The 27,165-nt window shown below is 39.1% G+C and overlaps 1 protein-coding gene across 2 annotated transcripts in view; it reads left to right on the plus strand.

Annotated features, from left to right (window-relative positions):
* Window positions 1-27,165, plus strand: part of RBMS3 (RNA binding motif single stranded interacting protein 3) — a 612,128-nt gene that overhangs the window by 512,705 nt on the left and 72,258 nt on the right. For both annotated transcript variants that reach the window (XM_063303918.1, XM_063303920.1), the window contains exons 7-8: window positions 5,445-5,551; window positions 11,632-11,678. In XM_063303918.1, the coding sequence (XP_063159988.1) occupies window positions 5,445-5,551; window positions 11,632-11,678 (154 nt within the window). The remainder of the gene's footprint in view (window positions 1-5,444; window positions 5,552-11,631; window positions 11,679-27,165) is intronic.

Raw genomic sequence — 27,165 nt, forward strand, 5'->3', positions numbered from 1 at the left:
ATGCATATTGTCATCTAAATATATCAACTCAATCATCTTTAGCTATATTTGTTTGTTTTATTGTTGTTTGTTTGTTTGTTTATGTAATTTTAGTAGTGTCAGAGGCATCTCTGTTTATAACGTACTGTAATTGGTATATCTATCTAAGTGGACAAGAGGAATATGACTCACTGAGGCAACCCATGCTCGCTCATTCATTCATTCATTCATTCATTCATTCATCATATTTATATAGCCACCCATCTCACAAAACATGAGTCTAGGTGGCATACAATAAAAACCTATAAAACGGTAATATAAAAACAGTTAACAAGTAAAAAAAATTAATATTATGATGAAAATACAAGGAGAGGGCAATAGATATTAACAACAATGGAACTTTCTCAGCAACTCACCATTCCCTTGGAACCCCAAGGTCTGATGACAGAACCATGTTTTGAGGGACTTACAGAAAATTAACAGGAATGGAGCCAACCTCACCTCAGGGGAGATGATGTTCCATAAGGTGGGTGCCATGGCAGAAAAGGCCCATCACCTGGGTCCCACAAGATGTAGCTCCTTAGCAGATGGTACCCACAACATACCTCTTCTTCTGGCTCTGATGGGACAGACAGATGTAATTAGGAAGACGTAGTCCCTCAAATAACCCATGCCATGAAGAGCTTTCAAGGTCAAAACCAGCACCTTGAATTGGACCTGGAAGCTGGTAACCAATGCAGCTCATGGAGCAGAGGTGTAATGTGTGCCGTTCTGAGGCAACCCATGCTTCCAGTGACAGTGCTGGACACATGCTACAGATTACAAATCTGATTCTTTAAAGGGAGTGCAACCCTCCAATACATGTTGAAGATTTTTTAGCTGGGAGCAAAACAATCCACCAGCTATAGCTCTACCCATCTGGATTGAAGGTTAGTTTATTGATGCCCAAACACCAATTAGATAAAAAAGGAGACTAGTTGCATATAACAATTTTCAGACTCTTCAGCCTACATTCCCAAATAATGTATATCATTGGGTTCATATAGATGCCAATTTATACTTAGACTTAGCTGCTTTTCGGAAGATGAATAATACTTCTGAACCATCCAAGTAGAAAACCTCCATTCAGAACCTTCAGGTCCCATCTAGATAATCTTTCAAGAAGGATACCATGATTGATGGCATCAGGAGCCATTGAGAGGGGCAAAATTGTTACACCATTCCTTTCTTGTGCCTGATTTCTCTTGTTTGATACCATTCTAAGGAGCAGCCAAAGCTGTTTAAAATAAATATGGAAGATTCTATTTACAAAATCTTTGGTTGATAACCAATAGTGTGGAAGGCTCTCTTGTAAACATGTACCTAACTCCTACTGTGCAGACATTTAGGTAACCATTAAAGACTTTTCCATTTCAAGTAACCTCTAATTGAATTTGTAATTAGTTTTGTGTAGTTAAAGCATCTCTGCAAAGTATTTGATATGCTTTCTGCTTTTGCTATTATATCTTTGTTCCTCTTTGGACAGCACTTGTGAAGTGGTACCCTGAAAACAGCCCAAAATACTTCAGAACAGTAGACCAAATAGTCCAGGATAATGGTCCAAGATGTATGGACTATAATTAAATAGTTGATTATTAGGTTCTGTATAAGAATATAATATTCAGATGTATGAACTGTAACTGCCCAGAGTCCCCTTTTTGGGAGAGATAGGCAGTGATAGAAATTTGAAATAAATAAACTTGTTTTTAAACCAAATTATAACTTTAACCTGCTTTTGTGATATGTGTGGATAATTGTATCTTTCAAAGAGCTTATTTCATCCAGATTAGGTGAGATATTTTACAAGAGATTCTGCATCAGTATTTATCTTTGAGAACCCAGTACATATGGAATGTTCTCTCTCTCTCACACACACACACCTTTCCAATGAGACTGAGTTGATGCAAACAAGTCACATGACTTATAGATAATGAATTAGATCATCTGCTCAATATATCTGTATTTGCTCCTCCTACTAAACTTGATCACAGTGGATCTCTCTTGGTCAGCTTTTCTCAAGGTTCTGTTGAGCTTCCTTGTAGCAGCTGACCTTCAGAACAACTCACTCTCCTAGTGAGAGAGAATTGTCCCACTCATACCACATGGCTTACCTGGCTTCTTCCACAAAATCCCTGTGAAAAATCCCTTAAGTGGGGATGTAATACAGGATTTTCAAGTCATGCTGACTTTTGAATATTGGAAGTGATTGCTTCAGCCATTTCCACAGCATTCTCAAAATTGTCCTTGCTAATGCAGTTCAGCTAAACCCGTCTATCATCCTCTTTTTTTACATAGCAAGGCAAGAATGAAGTTAGTTCAAAATCAAGAAGCCAGCAAAAGTATGATGGAATTTCAAGAGAATGTGGAGCCGTTACAAAAAAGACATCTCAGCCCTGGGAAAATAGAAAATGTGAGAAAGATTTTCAAAACAACTCCACCTTAATTGGTTAGGTATAAATTGAAGTAGCTGACAAGATTTTGTCACAATACCCCAATTTTATAATATTTTCCAAGACTACTGTTGTTTCCTTACCTTGTCTGCTACAAAGGTCTGGCATCAATCTTGAAAGCCTCTCAGAGCACACACACCCTTCAACTTATCAAGGCAGAATTGTTCTGAGTTTCTGTCTCGTGCTTTCTACATTCCCAGAACTGAGATACCTTCTTTGTAATGATTCCACATTCTCCTAATAGTCCATTACAACAAGGCAAATTAGTATGCACAATAAATGATCAACATCCAGGACAGAGGTCAGCCTGTTCCCTGGAATCACTTTCAAGTCATTTCTTGGTCTCTCTGCTTTATGGCACTCAACTGGGAGATGGTGGTGCTCTTCCTGATTTGGCAGGTTCAGGGTATGATTCCAGGGGATGTGGTTTAGAGCTGCAGAAGGTACGTCTACAAAGATCTTAGGAGTTAGGACCTGGTTCTCAGGAATGGGACCATTGGGCATTTTATTCTCAATCAGTTCCAAGGAGGAGAAGAATCACCCATCTCACATGGCCATGACACCTTTGCATCTTGAGTTTTCCTGGTGAAACAGAAAGAAAGCTAACGAACACCTCTATATTATTGACAATTTTGTCTTGGGAGGGAAAAATAGAAAAGTAATGAATTATTTGTAGGGAGGATAAACCCTGCTACTGTTGAAACATTAATTTGTCTTTAGAGAAATCAAAAGCTGTAGCATATAATAGATTTGGATTCTCTCCAAATAGTGGGCGTTGTTTTGTGATTTGTTTTTATTTTTGGTCGGCAACCTTTTGAACATTTGTTGAATAGTTTTGCATTAACTGTAATGACTATTTTATGACAGTAGACTAGGAACTCAGCTGGGAAGCATGAGGAAGGTCATATGCCAGCTGTCTTAAGCTATGAGGATTTAATGGGGGGAACCAAGCTAATTTGATTGTTTGAAGAAAAAATGCCTTTGATCTTTTATTTATTTCACTTATTTAAATATGTACGCAGGAGATACTAGGAAATAGAGAAAGAGTAAAAACATGTTCCTTAAAAAGACTTGCCCTTCACTCTCCCTACTTCTTCCAAAACAGCAACAGTATTTATCCTTTCTATATGTCAGTCACAAATGAGTCAGATGAATAATCTCAGTGATTTTGGTTTAAAAAATTAGTTCTGACTATATCAAGAGCTGTAACTATAAGGTAGCTTTATCCTTTCTTTTTTATTTCCTTTCATCCAGTCTCCCTTTGAACTAATGGTTGCTGATCTCTTCTTCAAGAATTTGCCCTTTTTAAAATCATTTCAGCTATTCATCATGCATTATTTCTTTGCCTATGGATTTCACAGAGTAGTTATGATTTTTGTCTGTTGTGAATTTATGGCTAATCCCTTTCTCTGGACCAGTAGTGCCCCATAGTCCAGAGAATCCTCCAAATGAGCTTCTAAACAGCATATGGTGTGATAGTTGCAAGGCTAGGTGAGAGCATATAAGCCTACATGGGCATGCAGCATGCATGGATACACAAGCTTCCACTGCTCACTCCATCTTTTTTGTTGTCTTTTTTTAAAGTCATATGTAGTTACAGATGTTGATTATTTGTTTGTTTGTTTGTTTGTTTATTTGACTGCCCATCTCACATACATGACTGTAGGTGGCTTCCAATAAAACAGATAAAATATATGATATAAAAATAAAAACACACAGCAGCCGAGCATCATAAAATGACCATCAACAAAGCCAAGAGACGGGCTGTATCACACAGCAAGGGCCCCAGGCCTAGGCACAGTACATTATTTTTTTCTAGAGAACATTTAGGTCAAACTCAACTCCTACTGACTACATGGGCACATTCTGAAGTTTTCTTGGATTGCCATTGTCTTCTTCTGGGATGTTTTTCAACTTACCAGCCAAGTTTTCCTCTTCCTAGATTTTCTGATGGTCTCCTATCCAAGTATTAATCAAGTTCAAACCAAATGTGCTTTTTTTTGGTATCAGCCAAGCTTGATTAATTGCTGCCACTTTCCTAAATTTAAATTATAAGCAAATTACAATTTTATTCCTATAAAGCTGATGGTGCTATCATTTGAGTGAGTCTAAAGTACAAGTTTCAGTATTATATCAGAATAATAATACCTCTTCAATTTTTTTTCTTTGTTTTAAAGCATGAAATGCTGATTAAAGGGGCATTATAGTTATAAATTATTATTACTATTATTATTATTATTAGCCATCAATTCAGCATCAGTTCTTAGTTACCTCCATGATGAACCTGGCACTTCAGGTCTTCCAAGGGTGCATCTATCACCACTGTAACTGAGTCCATCCACCTTGCTGCTGGTCATACTCTTCTTCTCTTTCCTTCCACCTTACCCAGCATTATGGACTTCTCAAGGGAACTGGATCTTCAAATAAAGTGTCCAGAATATGATTTGTGCCTGGTCATTTGTGCATCAAGTGAGAACTCCAGAATGATTTATTGTATGATTCATTTGTTTGGATGTTTGGCTATGCATGGTATTCTCAGGAATCTTCTCCAAAACCAGAGTTCAAAAGCACCAATAATCATTCTATCCTGCTTCTTCAAAGTCCAATTTTCAGTACCATAGAAAGTCACAGAGAAGAACATTGCATGCACAGTTCTGATTTTATAGTTATAGATACTGTATTTACTGAAGTATATACTGCATCTGAATATATGAATCTTGCCTTTCCCAAGTTACCCAACTCTGTAGTCTGCTTGGCTTTTTAAATTATTATTTACTATAATTTTTAAGGATGCTCCAGATTCATTTATATCTGTTTCTACTTGCAAAAGTTAGGGATATCTATATCCATAAAACTAAAAATCTCAATACATGCACAGAGCTTTAACATTGAAAGATGGATGTTACAAGAGATAGCAGATGGCTGAATTTTTCTTTGGGGGGGTTGCTAACAGACTGGGTTTTCCTGTCTCCACAGCCCCAACAGAACCTTTGCTGTGCAAATTTGCTGATGGAGGACAAAAGAAACGACAAAATCAAAGCAAGTATACTCAGAATGGGAGACCATGGCCAAGAGAAGGAGAGGTGAGTCAAAATTATGTATAATGATGTTTGAAGAAACTTGACAGACCAACTTGAAGAAAATGAGTCTTCAATATTACTGAAGTCAAAATAAGAAAAATGCAGGAGAGCTCAAATGAGTTTAATTCCAATGTACTTAAGAGTCAGACTGGAAGCATGCAGCTATTTATCATAAGGACTGGAGATTGCAGCCATGTACTCAGTAGATTCAAAAGGATTGATACTGTTCCATGTTGCAGTGCTGATAAAATAGAATATGATATATTTTGTACATCATGATTGTTAGTTGCCATTTTGATTCCCTTCCAATCAGAACTAACAACTCTCTCATTTATTTCAATGGGAACTAATATAGTTTGGATCCATCAGCCCAATACTTGCAATTAAATAAGATCCAGACAAGACAGAAGAATATTAAATAGCATAATCTGACCTGGATAGAGGAATTAAGCTGTATGGAATAGGCTTGCTCTACTACTGAAGGAGAACCAAGTCCATAGTTCAGCACTCCTTCAGGCTTTGCTGCTTGCTATGAAAGCACATGTAACTTCAGTTGCCAGTTATAACTTTAGTGGCAACTCACATCCTACTAGGCTGTTGGATAATGTTACACATAGTCTATACCAGCTGCATTGCCAGTACATTTCATATCCCAGTACTTCTGACTTGTAAAGCTCTAAACATTAAGAGCAAGGTCTTTTTAAAGAGCTTCAAAATGGAGTTCTTCTTCCTGACTTATAATTGAAAAAAGATGAAGTGGTTTATTTTAAGATAGTTAGAATCTACAATAAGATGCTTCTAAAGTGTGATACAAAATGTATTTGTAAGCCAGCTGGAAAAGTCCATGTTCCTGAAACTGGCTAAGAAATATAAAGAAAACCTATCTCCTTAATTTTTTTTCCATTTTATTTTGTACTCAGTGTTGATCTGACTTACTTTACTTTTTGTTTTTTGTTTGTTTTTATATGATGAGTCACTGCTAAAGTAGAAACATGTTGCAACAGATAAGTCTTGTTATATTATTCTGCGTGTCAAACCACTCCCTCAGTTTCCTGTTTGATATTTGTATGGCAATTAAGGTGACATGTTTTGCTGGTCCCAGCACTTTTGTCAAAAGCTTGAATTATGATAGAAAAGAAAAATTAAAAGTGATGTGTAGTTATTTAATGTAGGACAAAAATATGGGGTTATTGTGAAGCACAGATGACATGGAGGTTTGGGGTTCTCCATCAGCTGAGACCCCAAGGGAAGGGGGCGCTGTTTTTATCCCCAAATCCTTGAAGGCTTTCAGAGGCTCTGCTCTGCAGATAACCAGATATGAGATGCTATGGTTAAAGTTGGGCTGTAAGGAACAGTTGGGTTTGCTGCTGATGTATTGCACCCGCTGGTGGCACCCGAGCCACTAGATTCCATCCATTATCAGGCTGGCAATAGAGTCCCTAAGGTTATTGGTGCTTAGAGATTTCACTGCGTCCAGGGCAGCTCAGGACTTGGACCTGTCCTATGTTTTTGATAATCTGATGCATACTGGTAGCTACACATTGGATCTATTTTTGTCTCAGGGCAGTTGCGATGTGATCTGGTAGTGGAAGACATTAGCATCAGTCCATTGCCATGGACAGATCATCCTCTGGTTGCCTTCCATCTCACTTGAGCTACCCTCACCCATGGGGAGCCAGAGCCTATTTGATTGACCCATCCCAAGCATCTGATCGACCCTAAGGGGTTCCCCAGGGAACTTGGGGTTCTCCTTGAGGATCTGGTGGATGGTTCAGCTGAGGCCTTAGCCATTGCCTGGAATGGGCAGGGGGCTGGGGCCTTGGACCGCATCATCTCTATGCAGTCTCTCCCTTAGTCCAGTCATGGGGTACATGTTTATTGAGAAATCCCAGGAGTTGAAGTGCCAGAAGAGAGTCCTGTAGTATAGTTGGAGGACGACTTGGAGTGAATCTTATCAAATACAGGAGAAAGGAATTACTTTGTGGTGATAAAGACTGCAAAACATCAATATTTCTCTGCCTTTATCATTCCTGACAATAGCTATCCAGGAGCCCTATTTAGGATAATTGAGTGTGCAAAGGGGCCCGTTTCATGGTTGTGCTGACACTGATGGTTTTTAAGATCTCTTGGCTGTATTTATATTTAATTTTCTGAATTGTTTTAATTGTTTGATTTATTGTTATTATTATTGTTATTGTTAGCCGTCCAGAGTCACTGGTCTGAGATGGGTGGCTATATAAATTGAATAAATAAATAAATGACCTGGTCACTACCAGTTATGGACAGGACACAGGACTATCTGCAGAGCTGCTGTGAGGAATATTTTGGCTGTTTGGCAGATAAATTCCCTCAGATCTGTGTCAAGCTGGACTCCTACTAGACAGGTTCAGCCTAGGTGCAGGGGACAAGGTCTGGTGGTTTAATTTGGTATGTGTTTGAGTCAGTGACTCTCAAAGAAGTGAACAGCATTCTCTGAGCTGTTGGTTCAGACACCTATTTGTTGACTCAGGACTTCCTGGGTCTTTAAGGTGGCCAGGGAGATGATCTCTAGTTAGGTCCATCCTCTAGTGTTGGCTTCCTTGAGCGAGGAGGTTGCAACCCTGGCCAGGAAGGAAGCGGTAATGCATCCCCTCCTCAAGAGGCATCCCTGGACCCAGCTATTTTAGACAACTACTGTCCTGTCTCCAACCTTCATTGTTTAGGGTTTGCACAGCTTCATCTGTTGTACCAGTTGTGCCTCTTTTTGGGCAAGGCAGCCCTCCAGACAGTCACTCCTGCTCTTGTCACCTCACAGCTCTATTGCAATGTTCTTTAGGTGGGGCTACCCCACATGGAAGCTTCAAGTACTCTGGAATGCAGTGGCGTGGACAGTGGTGGATTTGTTGTCTTATGCCTATGTGACAGCCCTGTTTCAAAAGCTGCACTGGTTGCCAGTATGCTTCCAGGTGTGATTCAAGGTGCTGGTTATGACATATAAAGCTGTACTAGAGGGCCAGGTTATTTAACCATCTATCTCCCATGGTTTCTGCCTGGCCAGTATAAGCCAGCAGAGTGGACACACTCTGGGCCCTTTGATAAAACAGTGTTGTCTATCAGGACCCAGGAAACATGCCTTCTCTGTTGTGGCAGATACCCTCTGGAATGAAGTTCCCCCTGAGATCCGTATGGGTCCCATCTTGATGGCATTTGAGAAAGGGTTAAAATATCTGACTATTCTCCCAGGCCTAGGATGGATGGAGCCCCTTGTTGGTTGTGTTTTGTATGTTTTTCTCTGTTATCTAGCCAAATTTCCCATCTTGTTCAGCATTTATTATGTCTTGCATTTTTTTTATTTTGTTTTGTCATATTGTGAGCTGCCCAGAATTGGCCTGGAGTCAGGTGTCACCGAAATCTAATAAATAACATAAACAATAATATAATTAAGCACCTACTTATAAACTTGGCAAGAAACATATTGTAGTTTCTCATCCTCTGTTGCAATTGTCCTCTTCCAACTTCCTTTCTTGTCTGTCTGTCTATACACACATGCATACACATACATACATACATATTTGTTTTGACGCAGTGTGAGAGGATGAACAAGTAGGTTTCAGTTAATGCAAGAAGTAGGTGAGTCCACCACAGCATGGAACAAGGTGTATAAACTTACCCCTCACCCTACCCCCAAATCATGGACCTGACATCAATTATTGCTATTTTTGAGCATCAAAAAACCGATAGCGTTCCTATGTATTCGTATTTATTTTCCATACAGTGGCTAGTATAAAATATTTTGCCCCAATGCCTGTTGCAGCAGCAAAGCTAACCTTAAAGTTGCTAACAAGAGGCAAATGGAAACTGAGAGTGTTTGTGTTCCCACTTAAACCTAACCATGGCACAAATACACCCTGGCAATGCTGCAGCGTCTCCATGAAGTTCTCCTCAGCTATGAATGAGATAGATTTAATCAAATCTTAGGGGTACTGATATATTTTCCTATTTAAGCCATCAATTAACTTCTCTATCAAGCTTTACTTGATGGGAAAGTTAATTTGGCACTGTTGGCAGTGAATCTTTCATTTGATAATTTATGACAACTCTGACTGAAAAAAATATTGTGGAATTAAAAGGCTTTCTTAGAAAATAATTAAAACAATAAATTAAATCTTTTGATGGGACATGAAAGATTGTAAAATCTGCTACATTTTGGCATAATTGGAGGCAAAATCAGGGAACCAGTTATAGGTGAGATCAGAGTAGTGTTTATTGCTGGTTCCAGAAAGATGTGGGCACATCTCCTTCCCTCCGGTCCCCAGTCAGCCTTATCTCACACTATTCTTCTTCTGAAAAGCTAAAAGAAGGAAAGGAAAAGGAGAGAATTCTGAAGTATATGTGCTCCTTGTAATTCAGGTCTCTCTGTGACTCCAATCTGTTGCTTTTTTCTTAGCTTGGGTTACAGCAGAACCCAAGGAGTGTGGAAGAAAGGACGCAGGAAGGAGCCTAGAGATGATGAACGTAGTCCTGTAGTCAAAAGCTTGCTGCACCGTCATCTTTGGTGGGTGTCTTTCCCACCATTTAACTCATGACTCATATCAGGGGCAGGACATAGATTAGCAATAACAACATCAAATTTCAGGCTGATATAGTTTTCTGATGACTCACAGATGGATGGATAGCACCTTTACTCACCAGTGGGGAAAGATCCTTAGTGAGGATTAAGTCCTAAAATTGCCAAATGGAAACAAAACTGCTGTTCAGGTTTATGGTTTGGATCAGGGTGCATATTCAGAGACATCCTATTTACGCACACTAATAAAAAAACGTTATCTATAGCATTCATCAGGAATCCCATGGACACATAAACGGGTGTCTCTTGGCATGTTTCATTAAAAAACAACTTATTTCTTAAATATACAGCTGCATTTTGAAATATGTCCCATCAAAAGATTTAATTTATTGTTTTAATTTTTTTCTAAGAAAGTAAGCCTTTTAATTCTATATTTTTTTTCAGAGTTGTCATAAATTATCAAATGAAAGATTCACTGCCAACAGTACCAAATTAACTTTCCCATCAAGTAAAGCTTGTTTTATTCAAGGGTTCTTTAAAGCAGTTCTCTTTTGCATTGTTGATTCCCTACTTTTCTTCTTCAAAGAGCTTTTCTTTGGAGCTTTTTTAAAATTTTGGTCTAATTTTTCTTGCCATATCATTTTTCATATTTTTAAAGTCATATTTTTAAAGTCGTGATTGCACCTTTTCTCTGTATAAGTCTGCCACTTGTCTTGTTTTGTTTTTAGATTCTGGCTTATTTATTTCCTAACTAATATACCATTCCAGGTTGGTCTTCCATTTCATACTCCATCTATTTTACTTGAGGGACTAGTCCTTGCCAACAGTCCTACTATTCATTGCTCATTTTGTCCATTTTATACTCTACTTGTGCTGCTGTTCTTCTTCCTTTAACAAGGCAATTTATTTTGATACTTCCAAATGATCACGGTGGAAAAGATACAGGAGACTTACTTGGCTTTCACAAAAAGAAGGCTGTCAAAGGTTCTTAATTCACAGCACTGTCAAATCAAAAATTGCCAGTTGTTTGTTGATAAATTGGTCCTCAGTTGGTTACAGTGATGTGAAGAGTTGACCATGATAGCTGAACACTCTGGGAGTAATAATCCCGGCCTATCTGGATGGCAGGTTGGGGAATACTGGTTTCTCTGATTTGTGGTTTGCTATGTAAATTGTGGTTAACACTTCATGGTGGTGTTTGTATTAAATGACAGTAGTTTTATAGCCTACAAAATATAAGAGCAGAGCTGTTCTCAATTTCCAAAATGAGCATTTCCAGTATTGGGGACAGTCACCATACCTAAACAGCTAAGGAACAAGTTGGGTACACAATCATATTCTGTTTCTTAGGGATAAAAATCTGTATCCACACACAGCCCAATTTATGTCAACAATAGAGGCTATAAAAATACTAACCTCTATTTAATATCTTCCCAAAAGATGGTACAGTGGCTCATTAATCTCTTCCATTTTTCATGGATTGGTTGATTTTTTTAACCCAGGAAGAGTAACCTTCTGCTTTCCTTCCTCTGTACAGGCTGGCATGGCCTTGACATATGACCCTACAGCTGCTATACAGAATGGGTAAGTAGCATACACTTTACTATTTTTAAACAGTGCCATGAACTTTTCCAAAGCAGTTTTAAGTTGTTATCACAATTTCAAAAGCAAGTCCATCACAGCAATACCACTTGAAATAACTTAAAAATATATCGTTAAGCAGGGAAAATCATTTTTCCCTCATTTATTTCTGGACTCTGTTAGTTATAACATCAAGTAGATTACAAATTTCCCACTGCCCCCAGTGTCACTTTCTATTTGGATAATAGCAGATTTGCTTCACTTTTTATATTCTCTGAAGCTAAGCTACTGGCAGTGGTCAAGTCTTGCAGGCAGGCAGGCAGGCAGGCAAGCTATCAATAGAAGGTAAACATGTTTCAAAGAATCTTCAAGACTCAGGCAAGAATTATTTTTCATTTATGTATGGATAGCATTTATATCTCACAGTAGCGTACATAAGTCTCTCCTCATTTTATCCCTACAACAGCCACTCTTACAGGTAGGTTGAACTGCGAACACATTGACTAGCCCAGTGTTAATTTGTGAAATCCATAGTTGGCTCTTAAATATGGGTCTCCCTGGTCCAAGATCACAACTGAACCATTACAATAGTCTTGCTCTTCAGTTAATAACTCCTGAATACTGAAAACTCCTTTTTTCCTGAATAATGTGAATACCAAAAGTTTCACATTATTTTTGTTTCAAACTTATTTTTGTTTGTTTAGTTATTTGTTTTAACTTCAAACAGATGCCACACCCGGCAATATTTCAGAATCAGAAATGGGGGCATGGTTATTTCAGCATGGCTCACATAGCACATTACGCAAAAATTTTTGCTTCTCCTCCTTTTGGTACATCTTTTGTTTTTCAAGTACTAAGGAGGTAGTCTTTGTGTAGGTCCAATCAACCAAGACATCCAAATAATTGTGTTGTAATGTTTACTTCATTATCTGTACAACAGGGATAGAGGACTTTTTGGAACACAGTCCTGAAAAGGTTTTGAGATTCACATTCCAATTGTGATAAGGCCAAAGTTGAAATGGGTAGAATAAAATCCCCAGCATTTCTAAAATAAGCAAAGGTATCAGTTGCATCCACCTTTGCCTTGCAAGCCACTCAAAAGTGAGCAAGGCAATTAGTTGAAAAAGCAGCTTCTTTTCCTGCCCATTCAGAAGTGAATCTGACAACATTCAGTGCAGCTAATTCCCAAGTAAGAATGTATGAGATTGTAATGGTTGCCTAATCCCAAATACTCAGTCTCACAAGCTCGGGCTTAAAGATAACTGATTTATTAAAGGAATAGTATGCAAATACAGAGTAAGCTGAGAATGAGCCAAAGTGCGCGAAATACAAACTAAATACCCTTGCTTCAAACCCAATCCCGCCCCTCACCCCACCATAGTAACCACCCCCTCCCAGGTGTTGGCAACCGTCACACATCAGCCTGGGAAAGCAACCTTGAATACATGTCATAACCCAAACATACATTCCTGCAGAACAGCAAGGAGATTACAGCCTGGCACGGCTGAAATTCCCCTCCCCACAAATGACAGACACGGAACAGGAAAGTGACATGTGAAACGTTACGATGTATTCAAACCGTTGGAACGATGAACATGACATATCGCCCCCCTTAAAGAAACTAAACTAAGCAGCAGGTTCATGCGGCTAGGCAGAATAAAGACGGGCGAAGTGATTTTACAGTGTGGGACACGCATCAGCAACTATACATAGGAAGACGCGCATCAAAGAATTCACATGTGAAACGCTCCAATTCATCTCTACACAAAATCTAAGCATTGGCATGAAACTATTTGCGATGCATATATTAGCACTGAAAATTGCGATCATGACAAAACGCAAGGAACAGGTTACAGAGGTTAAACAGCATATAAACGCAAAAGGCTAAATAGCATGATAATGCTAAAGCAAACCACAGAGCCCCGCTCCTCCACTCAGTCCGGAGGGACATGCTTCCAGCAAACAAAGCCCTGAAGCCCACCCCTATCTCGCCCGAAATCCAGGATTTCTCGCTGATCGCCAGCCTCGCCCGGTGGGTCCACCTCCTCCGCCCTCAGTGCGATGAATGCGTTGCCTTCTTTCTCGGGCCCCAAGGTGGGCTGTCTCACCACGGCCTCTCCGCTGCATCCCGCCTGGCCGCCGCCACTCTCCACGCAGCCCAGGCCCCTTGGGGCCGCACCCTTTTTGGCGCTGACGCAGGCGGGAACGATGGCTCTCTCCCGCCGCGCTTGCATCCCGTGGAGCAGCGCCATCTCCAGCCACAGGAAGTTCCTCATCCGGTCCCGCTGCGCCTCCGAGCGCTCGCACCGCAGCTCGACTTCGGTCAGCAGGAACACCCACCACTCCGACGAAAATGCCGACGTGCCGCCCTCCTTCTCCGGAACCATGCAGCCACGCCGCGTCCCAGCCCGGGCCATCAAGGATGCCAGCCACTCCAGGGACCACACCGGGGCGCCGCTCTCCACCTCCAAACCCATCCCTGACTCCGGACCATCACTACCGGCCACTGCGCTGAGGTCGCTCCCCCGCGACTCTGCCCGTTGCGGCCCGACCCGCCGATCAGTGAATTCCACCTCCGGAAACGTGGGGTATTGGGGTCTCCAGGTGGCATGAGCTAGCCCCGACCGAGCTTCCGCCACGCCGTCCCCGCTGGAGCGCTGTTGGGCCCCGATTCCTCCATCTATTGTTAAAGTCATTGCTAGCTCTCCCCTTCACCAAAGGCTTGGATGGGGGCTAGCGGAAAATTTCATTATGATTCTCAGCTTTATGTAATGGTTGCCTAATCCCAAATACTCAGTCTCACAAGCTCGGCCTTAAAGATAACTGATTTATTAAAGGAATAGTATGCAAATACAGAGAAAGCTGAGAATGAGCCAAAGCGTGCGAAATACAAACTAAATACCCTCGCTTCAAACCCAATCCCGCCCCTCACCCCACCATAGTAACCACCCCCTCCCAGGTGTTGGCAACCGTCACACATCGGCCTGGGAAAGCAACCTTGAATACATGTCATAACCCAAACATACATTCCTGCAGAACAGCAAGGAGATTACAGCCTGGCACAGCTGAAATTCCCCTCCCCGCAAATGACAGACACGGAACAGGAAAGTGACATGTGAAACGTTACGTTGTATTCAAACCATTGGAACAATGAACATGACAGAGATTACATTCTAGTTTCAGAAAATTAAACAATAATCTTGCTTCAACAGTAATGTAGCAGCAAGTTCCTCCAACCCCTTTCTTCTGATGAGTACAAAACAATCCATGAAAGGTTTTTTTTCCCCCTATAGAATCTTTAGGTAAACTGCTGTTGACACAGTGCAAGTGTGGCTGTACTTTAGTTAGGAATCTAAATAGACATACATTTATCTGATGGGGGTGGTACTTGGAATTCCTCCCCATTAAGTAGGGCTCCTGGCAACTTCTCTTCTCGCTGAGATCATACTCTTCCATTACTAATTATGCTAGATGGGTTTTTTTGGGGAGATGCTTCTCAGTTGCTAATGTCACCTTTCACCACTGGGAATGATTATGGAATTAGCAGGAATGCCAAATTGACCTTTTTGATTAGAAACAAGACAAAAAATTCTTTTATTAAAGACTGGAAACCTTTTTGCTGAATATTGAAAAAATGATTTGGTGATTTATGGATTTGTTGATTAAAAAGGGTTGAATAATGGGAAGAAAGAAATTACAATGTTATTTTAAAGAGGGAGGTATGAAGATTTGTTTGCTTGTAACTGCTGTAAGGGAGAGTGGGAGTTGCTTCTTTGCATACTTTTGTGATGGTCCTGATCCTTTTTGCTATTAATTCAAAGACTCTCGCCACAAGCCATCAAAGGATATGTAAGAGTTTTTTATTAACACAAGTGATCATTTTCAATGCACAGACTAGACTGGAAAACCCCACGCAAAGGGGCAGTTACATCTTCCACTTCCACACCAGCCCCCACCCCCCGATCTCACAGCTTCTCTTCATCTCAGTTATGAATCCTTCAGTCCCAAGTTGTTAGAGCCCCTTGAGCTGGCCTTGGTGTCAAGCTGTTTGAATAAATGATCCTAATCCACATTCCTAACCGCTACTTCAAAGCATTCCTAACGACCCTGCAGGCATCCTAAACTAATTACTTCATTGCCTATTACACACTGGCAGAATATCCCATCCTGACACTTTTCTTGTTTTTATTTGCTTTTTCTTTCTTATACTTTTCTTACTTTTTCACTTTACTTTTTCTTTTCTTTAATTTTGCTTTATGTTTATCTTTTATATCTGAGAAAAATCTTTAATAAAAATTATTATAAAAAAGGGGGGAAGAAAAAGTAAAATACAAATGAATGACCAAAGCCTTTAGACATGTCATGGAGGTGATAGTTTTCTAGTATAGCATAGTAAAGGTAAAGGTTTCCCTTGACGTAAAGTCCAGTCGTGTCCGACTCTAGGGGGCGGTGCTCATCTCCGTTTCTAAGCCTTAGAGCCGGCATTGTCCATAGACACTTCCGGGTCATGTGGCCAGCATGACGACACGGAACGCCGTTACCTTCCCGCCGAAGCGGTACCTATTGATCTACTCACATTTGCATGTTTTTGAACTGCTAGGTGAGCAGGAGCTGGGACTAGCAATGGGAGCTCACCCCGCCGCGCGGTTTCGAACCGCCGACCTTCCGATCGGCAGCTCAGCTGTTTAACCCGCAGCGCCACCGCGTCCCTATAGTTAGCCGTAAATAACTGAATGAATTCTATCTCTTTAACAGACAAAAAATTACTATTAAACTCTAAACTAAGAATGAATATCAAGAACTGTGGACAATACAGTCTAAATCACCAAGTAAAATATAGGCTATAATAAATTCAATCCATAATAATAAAAATCTTGATAATCTGCAAAACTAAAATATAAACTCACTACATAGAGAAATGAAAATTTTGAATGTGGTACCAATCCTTGTATTAAATTGTAATCTAGGATTGGTTTCCAGTTCGAATTTAATTCTGTGCCAGTATTGCCATTAAGTTATCCTAGACATAGATACATATTGCCACAACTTAATTAGCCATTCTTCTACTTTGGGAATCAAACAATGTTTCCAATAAAAAGTATATAATATCCTTGTAGCAGTTATCATATAGACAGCTAATATCAGTATACTGTAAAGGAACATGTGGTCTGATAAAGTTTAATAAAAATATGGCAGGCTGAAATGGGATTTCAGATTTTAAGATTCCAACCTGCTCATTGCATTTCCAGAATAGTTTAGAAAATGTATTGTTAATTTTAGCAATCAAAACTGGAGCAATGTACAAGTGATAAAACTTATTATACCAATTTTCTGTAAGTATAATATTTGGATGATATTCTAGAGGTGACAGACTCGTCCCTGGGGGAGCTGGGGGTGTTGACGACCAACAGGAAGTTCTGGTGTGGGCTGGTCCATGAAGTCACGAAGAGTCGGAAGCGACTAAACGAATAAACAACAAAAACAACAACAATAATATTTGGAGTAAATTTAATGTTCTTCCATTGAAATTCCTATTGTTGCATCTCTATCACTGCAGTCAAACTCTGCATCCTTTGCAATTTTTGTCTTGTTTGGATTCTGAATAATTTATAGATAAGACCCAAGAAATGTTCTGAATTTTGTATTTTAACATTTTCAGATTCAGTCAGGTTTTTCAATATTCCCCTTTGTTGCTGCAATTCTTTTAGTAAACTATAGCTTACTTTAGTTTACTATACTACTTTTTTGAAAATGCTGAAACCAACATTGTTTCCTGAATTAGCCCTGGTGTCTGAGTTCACATGCCATCCTAAATCCCCAAAGTAATTGCAGAGCTAACTATTTTATGGTCCAGTCACCACTTCTAATGAAGTGGAATCATTCTGATGGCAGAAGAGACCATCAGAGATCCTGGCTTCAGGACATGAGAGGCTGGTATGGGACTGATGCTCCCCTGGATGGGAAGATGTGATAAACCTCCCCAGGTGATTTCATCTTGAGGGTACCATGTTATCTAACATTGCAAAATCTCCACTTCTTTTTTTTTTCTCATAGTGGTCAATATTTTCAGAGTATAATTTTAATGAAATTAGCTTGTGTGTATATGGCGGGGCGGGGGGGCTAAGAAGTTTCCTTCCATGCTTGTTTGTTTGCAAATACCTTTTACTGTACATCCTCAGCACACAATAAAGTCTTATGGTATTTAGAAGCACATATATTTAGCTTTATTTAAGTTCATCACTATGATTATGGGGAAAAAAAGGCAGAATTTTGTTGATATCTGAATGATGGCACATGCAATCATACTACAGAAACTGTCAGGATAAGTGCTTGCTCTTTCATCTCTGTACAATGCAGCAAGAGGCTGATATTAATTCCCTACCCCTATCAGCACCCACTTTTAGTCTGTGTTCACAAAACATACTTTATTTTAGCCTGGTGTGTTGTGCCACCTGTAATGGGCTGACACACCTGAGTGCATTTTGCAAACCCAGAAGATTGGATTAAATGAGTAAGCCGTGGTTTAGTTTACCATGGGTTAGCATCTGGTGATTGATAAATGCATGGCTGATTTCTCAGTTGAAATTAGTACTGAAGCCTTATTCAGTACTTTAATTTGGGAACTTTAAATACATTGGACTACACATGGCAGTCTGGCTTGGAGGCAGAAAATTTATGTATTAATCTAATTGAATTTAGTTTCTACCTCTTTTTTATTACCCTGGTTCTGCCTACTTTCCCATTTGGTCTGTTCCATTTTCTTTCTCTCTTACCACATACAGTTTTTAAATGCATCATTAAAGACAAGTATATGACCACAAAACTGAATGTGGTGCTCATGCCCTAAAGCTTGGTAATTCCTGCTACATGTAGGTAGGTAGGTAGGTAGACATTTTGGTTTACAACACCTAAACCTACAACACCTACAACTTTAACATAATCATGTAGATTATGATTTATGGGAGGTTTCCAAAACATCTGCAGGCTCTGTCCAATAGTGTTGGATTTCAGTCAGGATTTGTTATAAGACACACCCATGACCCTGAAGTCTTAGCCATAACGTAACAGCAATACAAGTATGTTTTAATGGTTTAAAACATGGGTAGCCAAGTGAATATTTGTCTAGAGTTAAACCATGGTTCTGAAAAGACTGAAACATGCTGCTGTAGAAGATGGGAAATCATTTTGCAAGAAGAGTCAGTTTTTTAGCCTTATGGACCATGAACTGCTGAGGCTTGTCTGCTTTTGATTTGGAAAATTCATTGTTAGATGGAGTTGATGAAAGAGAGAGGCAATATGTTTAAAGAACAGAAGGCAATGCACAAAGAGGTAGATGAACATGGTGGAAGCAAGGATCATTTACAAAGAAGAGAAGTATGAATGATGGTGGCATAAATTTGATTTAGTCAGTTTTCCTTTACTTCCTCCTTTCCTCCCTCTTTTGACCATTGTCTTGTAACAGCTAAACAAAATATATTATGAAAAATATATTTTTAATGTATGTTTCATGTTGCCTCAGTGATAGCTAAGCTCAATCACAGATCTTTCTTCTCTGCTCTTAGCTGTTGTTCAAGCAAACAATAAACTCCTGAGGTCCTGGATACAAAGGGAATAGTCAGTCTGAATGCCAAATGGGAGGCAATTAGTGTTGTTGTTAATTTATCATTCTCTGTTGCCTTTCCTATTAATTGGCTGCAAAAGATCATGTTGCCAGTTTAAGGCAGGGGTAGGAGGTAATCTTTCATTGATAAATTCCATCTTCTATTGATAAAATGTGTACTGTAGCTAATCAGCATTCCCAAAGAAAGCTCACTAGAAGGGAAAATAAAAGGAAATAGAAGCAGGGGGTCGGGGTGGGGACAGCATGAAGCAATTAAAGTTTGTTGATTCAGCTCTTTGGGGTTCAGGAATTTTCTAGGGTAGGATTTTGCAATACTTTGCAATATGTGAGGATACCAGGACATTTGTGATAGTAGATACAAAATGCTTATTCAGGCATTTAGGAAGCAATGGTGCTTTGTATTTTCCACATTGCCTCGAGGCATTTTGAGGCCTCTGTGAAAATAAAATTGCATTTGAGGAGAGCTCAGATTCTGGTGACACACAGGGACACATTCATGCAGTATTCTTGGCCTAATAAGAAAATGGTTGCAAGTCAACTTTCTAATCTAGCCTACAGTCCTGGAATTTCCAGATGTGCTTAGTCCACAGCAAAGTACTAATGTTGCTTAGCTTTTCAGATCTGCCAAAGCTGGCTAGATGCCAAAGCTTTTCTAAGACAAAGAAGTTTTCATGACTCCTTGGGCAGAAAATTCCATATTCTGGGAATTAAAACATTGCACTTATAAATTAATAGCTTACCATCTTCATGATATCTGCCTGCCTGCCTGCCTGCCTGCCTGCCTGCCTGCCTGCCTGCCTGCCTGCCTATCTCTATCTATCTATCTATCTATCTATCTATCTATCTATCTATCTATCTATCTATCACCTCAGTTTTCTTACTGTTACATCCATGAGCAGCTGCTTTTGCCTTCTTTTTTGAAAAGCAAAGGAAGTATCTCACCCTAAGCCATTCTTTCATCCATTCTGGAGATTCAGTCTTTGAAATCTCAGCTCGAGTGATGAGAGGGGGAAAAAATCACTCAATATTCTTCCTCATCAAAGCTTGTCCTGCATATAGATAAAATACTCTATTGTGAGTTTAAAAAATCTACCACCTAGACTCTAATGGCCTCAGCTGTAGAAGGGCAGGGTGGAGGACTGTCAGTCTTAGGGCTTCCTCACATGTTCTGCAGTGCAAGGCCCACTTACTGTTTCTCAAGGATAGCAATACACAGTGTCATCCTCAACCTGCCCCCAGCATGCTATGAAGGCAGTCTCTATAGTAATTTCTTGCTCTGCTGCAGAAGTGGAGAGTCTGCAGCAAAACAAGTTTCAAATTAAGTTGGGGGGGGGGGGTTCTGCCTCCCAGGGGATAATAGAACTTTTCTGCTAGTTCTCCAATCCCAGGGAGGGATCACTCCCAGAATTGAATACCTGGCAGCAAAAGAGCCAAGTATTTTGCTGTCTTTGGCGCTATCAGTACTAAGCACCAAAGACGGCATTCCCCATCCTGCCCTTCTCATTCCCCAGCTCTCATTGAAGATAAAAACCCCACTCTGCTTTATTGCTGAGACAAACTAGGGCTTGGAAGTATGGTGAGCTTTTCATTAAGCTTACATAGTTTTCTGTTGGTTCCCACACTGGATAGAAGCACTTTAGTGCTGCCATGTGAAAGCCCTTAGGACTGTATTCAAAAAATCTGACTCCTTTCGATAATACGGACCTACCTATAAAGACAATCTCAATGGCAGTATTATTGTTCATATTAAATATGACCATATTAATGTGTTATTAATAGATGAAACTTGAATCATGCATTTCTGCTGGTTTTCACAGGGACAAGAAGGTTGAGTGACTTTCAGGGAGGGTATCATCATACTCCCAGTACACTGATCTTCCAAAATTAGGAAGCTGTATTAAGGCCTCTGGCCTGTTTTTTCCAACACAGCCTGTCCAATTCTATATTTGCCCTATCATCTACAAAAATCTTGCTACAGTTATTATATAATATACTTGCTAGTTCAATTAGACCTTTTGAAAATCTCTGCTTCAGTAATAACTTGATAATATTGAGTATTATGTTGGTCAAGAGATAGCATTCATGATTTTTTTTTTTGCCTGTATTATCCATTTGCATGTCATGTGAGAAGAAAGTGTTTTGTATTTATGGACAAATATGAGCTTATTGTGAAGTAATGATACTAAATACTTTTGTGTTGAAATACAAAGACTGATGCTTTTTCTGAAACTTGGCTTCCTTTTTAATGTAAAATTTGAAATATATAGGCCGTCTGTAAATTGTCACCAGTAGCCCTGCAGAAACCTGTTATATCTATGATTCTGTTATAAACATTTGTAACTCTGTGTAAGGTTTATATATAAGTGAAATATGGCAAATTTTAGTAAGTCAAAGAATAAAATTTTGCTTAGGGCTTGCAATTATAAATAGAATAACTTCTGCAGAGATAAGATACAGAATCCACAATGTATTCATAAAACTTTGATGGAGAGCTGGTGCTTACAAACACAGTGTTTTTTTCCTTACAGTTAATGCCCAGCAAGGCATAAGAATAAATAAAGCACATTTACTATATGATATTCCCTCCCCCAATCGAAGAGAATATTTGTAGTTCAGGGTTGAACTGTGGAGTCCTTGGTGCTCTCTGAGCCTTGTTGTTTTCTTGCAGACTGGTTTCATTGCCAGACTAGGCAACATCTTCAGTGCTGCACAGAAGATGTTGCCTAGTCTGGCAATGAAATATCTGCAAGAAAACCACAAGGCTCAGAGAGCACCAAGGACTCCACATTCCCTCACCCTTCCAAATATATAAGAATCGGAATATGTCCTCCCATGGATGGATAGTGGGGGAGAGGATGACAACCAGAGCTTCTCAGAGCAGTGGCATCTCATATGTCAACAACCAACATTCAGCCAACTTCAAGACCAAAATGCACAGGGCAAAAAGTTTGTTAAACTGTAAGAACGGTTTAGCTACAATGGATATAAGAAGAGACTCTAACTTCATGTTGACAAATAACAATCACCTGTTTTAAATGGCTTCTTCCTAGTAAACAATAACAACCTATGCCATGCTTTGTGACTGAGAGTCTGCAGCCAACTTTGAGCCAAGGACCTTGTCAAGCTGTGCCAAGCTGTAATGGTATGTGGGAATGATCTTGGGAGACAGGAGGAAGAGCCACAGACTACAGCAGTCAGATAAGAGGCAGCTGAGTCCCCGGAAGGAATGGGGGCATGACAAACAACTCAGAAAGGACCCTCCCTAGTTTCCTGGACTGTAAAGGCGAGGAGGAGAGAGGTACTTTCAGACTTGCAAGATTCTGTTAATGTAACCTTAAAATAAAGTTAAAGTTAGTATTTTGGGGTGTGCTTCTTGTCTGGACTACCTTGCAAGGCTGACATAAGCTGAGTGTCTGAGAACCCCTGGTGATACTTGTCAGTGAGCCTGATAGAAATATGATAGATTTCTGAACCAGCAGAACAATTCTGTTGGGAACAAGGAAAATGTGATGTTCAAGGATTTCTCCCATTCCCTTACATCTCCTGTGTGCCTTGGAAAACTTCTCTGAAGGGTTGCGGGACCTTTCAGCTCACAATGGAAGATTGTGATGAAAAGAGAATGGACAAAGTTCACTATTAACACTTCTTTCCAATCAAAGCATACTCAGTGAATTTTTTCTTAGTGCTCCTGCTAGCCAAAGGACACTGTGGATTCAACTGTATTCAGATTGAACGACAGCAATTTTAATATGTAGTTGACATACATGTTATGAGAATTGTGATTTATTGTTAGTTGTTTGTAATAGATCAGAAACAAATATGTGTGGGTGTGATTTTTTTTAACCTTGAAGTTATTGACAGGGGAACATGCCCTACCCTATATGGAAGGGTAACCCCCTTTCAGTTTCTTGGGCAGAAGGGCGGAAATTAGTTGTAGTAAGAGGACATAACTGTGGAATTATGCAGTACAGCAGGGTTTTTCAAACTTGACAACTTCAAGATGTATGGACTTCAACTCCTAGAATTCCCCAGCCAGCATATCCATTCATCTTAAAGTTTCCAGGTTTGAAAAACATTGGAATAGAGCAAGAGCTAAAGGTTAAAATGGACAAGTAGTAATTATGATTCAGTTGTAATAACTAAAATAGGCATACTTAGGATCATAGATCTGCAAATCAGTAAAAATCCTGGGATATGGGAAAGCTGGGAGTGAAACCCTTCTACCTCTGGATTTTGCAAAAACAATAAAATGGTACAGTGCTAGACTTTTCTTTGTAAAAAAGAAAAAGCATGGGGAAAAGTAGGAGGCTCAGGGGATAAAATTATACACACATACTTACACCACACACACGAACACGTTTCAACCAAGTGTTATAAGCATTGTGTTATTATCATGTTCATGGTAAAAGTACCATAGTATTAGAGACTGTGATAAGCACTGACCCAATTGGAGAGGGTTCTTGCCTCTGCAAGTTACCAAAGAACTAAAGTGCACTATTCAAAATGAACGTAAGTACCTGAGGTGACATAATATGGAAAAATAATCTACATAAGTAGAACAGCAAAAGCCACCATGACGTAACATTGATGATGAATAGGGGATTAATAGAGGATGGCATCATCCACTTATGCCTTCCAGAAATGGTGCTGACCCATGCTAGTGGGGGGTAATCAGGCACTACAGCCCTATAAGATGAAAACAGTATAAGGTATGAGGATGTCTAACTAATTTACTCCAACCCTAATATTCTATCGTGCTATGATTATCTTTCATCAAGTATCTGAATAAGTATTATTTTATTTTATTTTATCTCATTTCCATCTTTCTCTCTTTTATTAAGGAGTAATGTTTGTGTGCCCTTTTTCTTCCTAACAGAGGTTATTCGGAGAATATATTTTGTAGACATGGTGCTATATAGATAACTGCATTTATTTAACTGGAAAGAAAATGGCTACTTGTCAAGTTCTTGTCTTAAGCAAGATAATGTGGAAAACATGCTTGCACTTATGAACACCTCTCCCTCCCTCACCCTTAGCAGTCTTTGATGTATAGTCTTGCATTTGCTTAATTTGAGAAGCATGGTTTAAACAGCCTAGAGCAGCCTTTCTCAACTGGGGTTGAATGGAGCCCTTGGGTTCCTTGAGAGGCTGCAGGAGTTCCAGGAGAGGTTATAATAAACTTTAAAAAAAAAACATTGCATGCCACACAATGCTGGCACTCGCAGTGGTGGGAATTTTTACACGTCATGACTCAGCTGCTGGCCTGCTACTTTGCTGCTGTTGTAAATGTTGTAAAATGTGGATTGTGTCAGTTAGAAGTGAATTGTCTTGTGAAGTTTTCATATTTTTTGTTATTTTTATACAGGGGATCTCTGAGAGCTATAAATTATTTCAGGGGTTCCACCAGGGTAAAAGGGCTGGCCTAGAAAGTAAAATATTAACATAAATATAATGGAACATTAGAGAAAAGCAAAAAGGCCCAGTTGTCATTTGGTTACCTAAAAGTGATTAAGACAAAGACAAGCAAAAATACATTATTAAGAGTTCGTTATATATGTTTCATTTTATATACAGTATATATACTTATATGCATAGTTGTCAAGCTACTTTTTAGTACATACACCTAATTTTGGTTCATATATTTAAAAATAGTGAATGTATGACAATCTTAGTAATCATATTATTATTATTTTTTATTATTATTATTATTATTATTATTATTATTATTATTATTATTATATTTTTATCCTGCCTTTTAAAATATATTTTGGTCAACTTAAGAAAGCAAACATATCTAATACTCCTGCCCCCTATTTTCACTACAACAACAACCCTGTGAGGTGAGTTGGGCTGAGAGAGAGTGACTGGCCCAAGGTCACCCATCCAGCTGTCATGCCTAAGGCGGGACTTGAACTCACAGACTCCTGGTTTCTAGCCCAGCACCTTTACCAACAGAAATATATGCAACTCTCCGATAGTTTTAGTCATCTAACAAAAGTAAATACATTCAAAATCTATCGTGTCTTAAATTAAAAGTTCTGAAAAATAAATTGCATCCACTTATTTATAGTGTCACAATGTAACTGTGGATTCTTTTACAGCTGGGTGTGTATGTGTCTTTAAGGAGGACAATTGCCTCACAGGGACAGAGACTGTGGAGGCTTTTTTTTTTCTTTTTACTTTGTACTTTTACAGGAATTAGTGAAAAAACAGAACTATTTACAGCAAACTTTCCAAACTTTCCAGTTTCTGATTTCACTACGTCTCTCCCAGAGCTCTTTGCACTCAGTTACATAGCTCCCCACTTTTTCCTCCTCCCTCAGACTCAGTGTTTCACTAAGAGAGGGAGGAAGGGAATGGACTGAGTTACTTTGGAGTGCTTAAAGCCTTCCATCATGCTTTTACAGATCTTGACAGCTGTCCCTCTGCATTGATGTTACGTGTTGCACCTCCCCCTGGGCCTTTTGTCCAGCCCTTCCCAGCCCCCAAAGATTACAGGCATCCCTCTGCAGGCAGACATCCCCCTCTGTCCCTGTCTGCTTTGGATTTGGGGTCCCTCTGTCTGGGTTTTCACTTCTCGTCTCCCAGGGAAGCCTCCAGCCGACATCTCCACATCCTCATAAATCATGTACTTATGATAATGTATAATGGTGAGGTGCCCCCCCCAGCAACTCAAAACTAGACCAAGTTATTATTGATAAAACTGCTATTTTACAAATTTCCAGTAGTCAGGCAATCAGTAAAAATAACTCTCACTTGGATTGGTAAATAGAAAAATAATCAGATATTTCCCCAACATTATATGCTCCAGATATGAGAACAGCAGTAACTTGAGTATTCAAAAAGCTTAGGTTTTTTTTTAAAAAAAAACCACGTATGAAACAAATGATAGAAAATTTCCTTTTCTTCAGTGCACAAAGATCTAGCAATCTGGTACAACAAATCAATGCTTGAAGTAACTGATTATAACTCAAACATGAAAAATGGTATAGAGATACTAGAGAACAGCATATTGTACGCGTTCTAGCAAAGTGCTAAATTCGTGGATTCATGAACTGAACATTGTGGAGAACCATGAACATCCCTTTTCCCTTCCTGATCATGCTGAACCTTCTCCTGGCAAGTTTCTTTAAATGACTTGCTGATAATTCCTGTTTTCTTAAAATGCAAGTTCTCACATTGGTTAGAACCCTTACAAGTTTTACTAAAGGTTTCAAAGATGTAGTCATTTTAATAGAATGTAATCTATTTGCATTTTTCTATTAATAAACTTGATAATCAGTTACTCAGTTGATCAATTTACAGTATTTATTCTGAAATATTCATTAGTAGGAAGTTGGTTTTGCATGCTTCTAGTTGAGGATAATTTTTCCTTTTTCCTTTTCAAAATATGAATCAACCTTAGAATTAAATTCATCTTTATCTTGTTTATCTGTAATAATCAAAGGAATTCTAATCAGTTTACTTCTTTCATTTGCATTGAAACAAAAGATAAGTTTAAATTCACTCTTTAAGGAGGATTCCTCATAGTCCAAATCATTATACTTTTCTAGATTACTATTGTGACCTAGTGGCATTATTTGGTTTATTCCAGTTTATATGGCAATCCAAAAGGATCCCAGACTAATTTATTAATGAAATGAGATTGGAAATAGAGATTTCTAGACAACCTATAGATCATGCAATATAATCACCATAAGCCCCTCGATTGTAATCTCATTATTTTTTTAAGAACTTAATTATGTAGGCAAATTTAACTGGTTTGGAAAATCACACCAGTAATAATTATCTATTATTTAGGAGTTGAATAAATCTATACTGTAAATTCAAAATATAAAACTTTAGGAAAGAAACCAAATAAATCAGAAA

Source organism: Candoia aspera, chromosome 4 (genome assembly GCF_035149785.1).
Source record: "Candoia aspera isolate rCanAsp1 chromosome 4, rCanAsp1.hap2, whole genome shotgun sequence".
Taxonomy (NCBI): Eukaryota; Metazoa; Chordata; class Lepidosauria; order Squamata; family Boidae; genus Candoia; species Candoia aspera.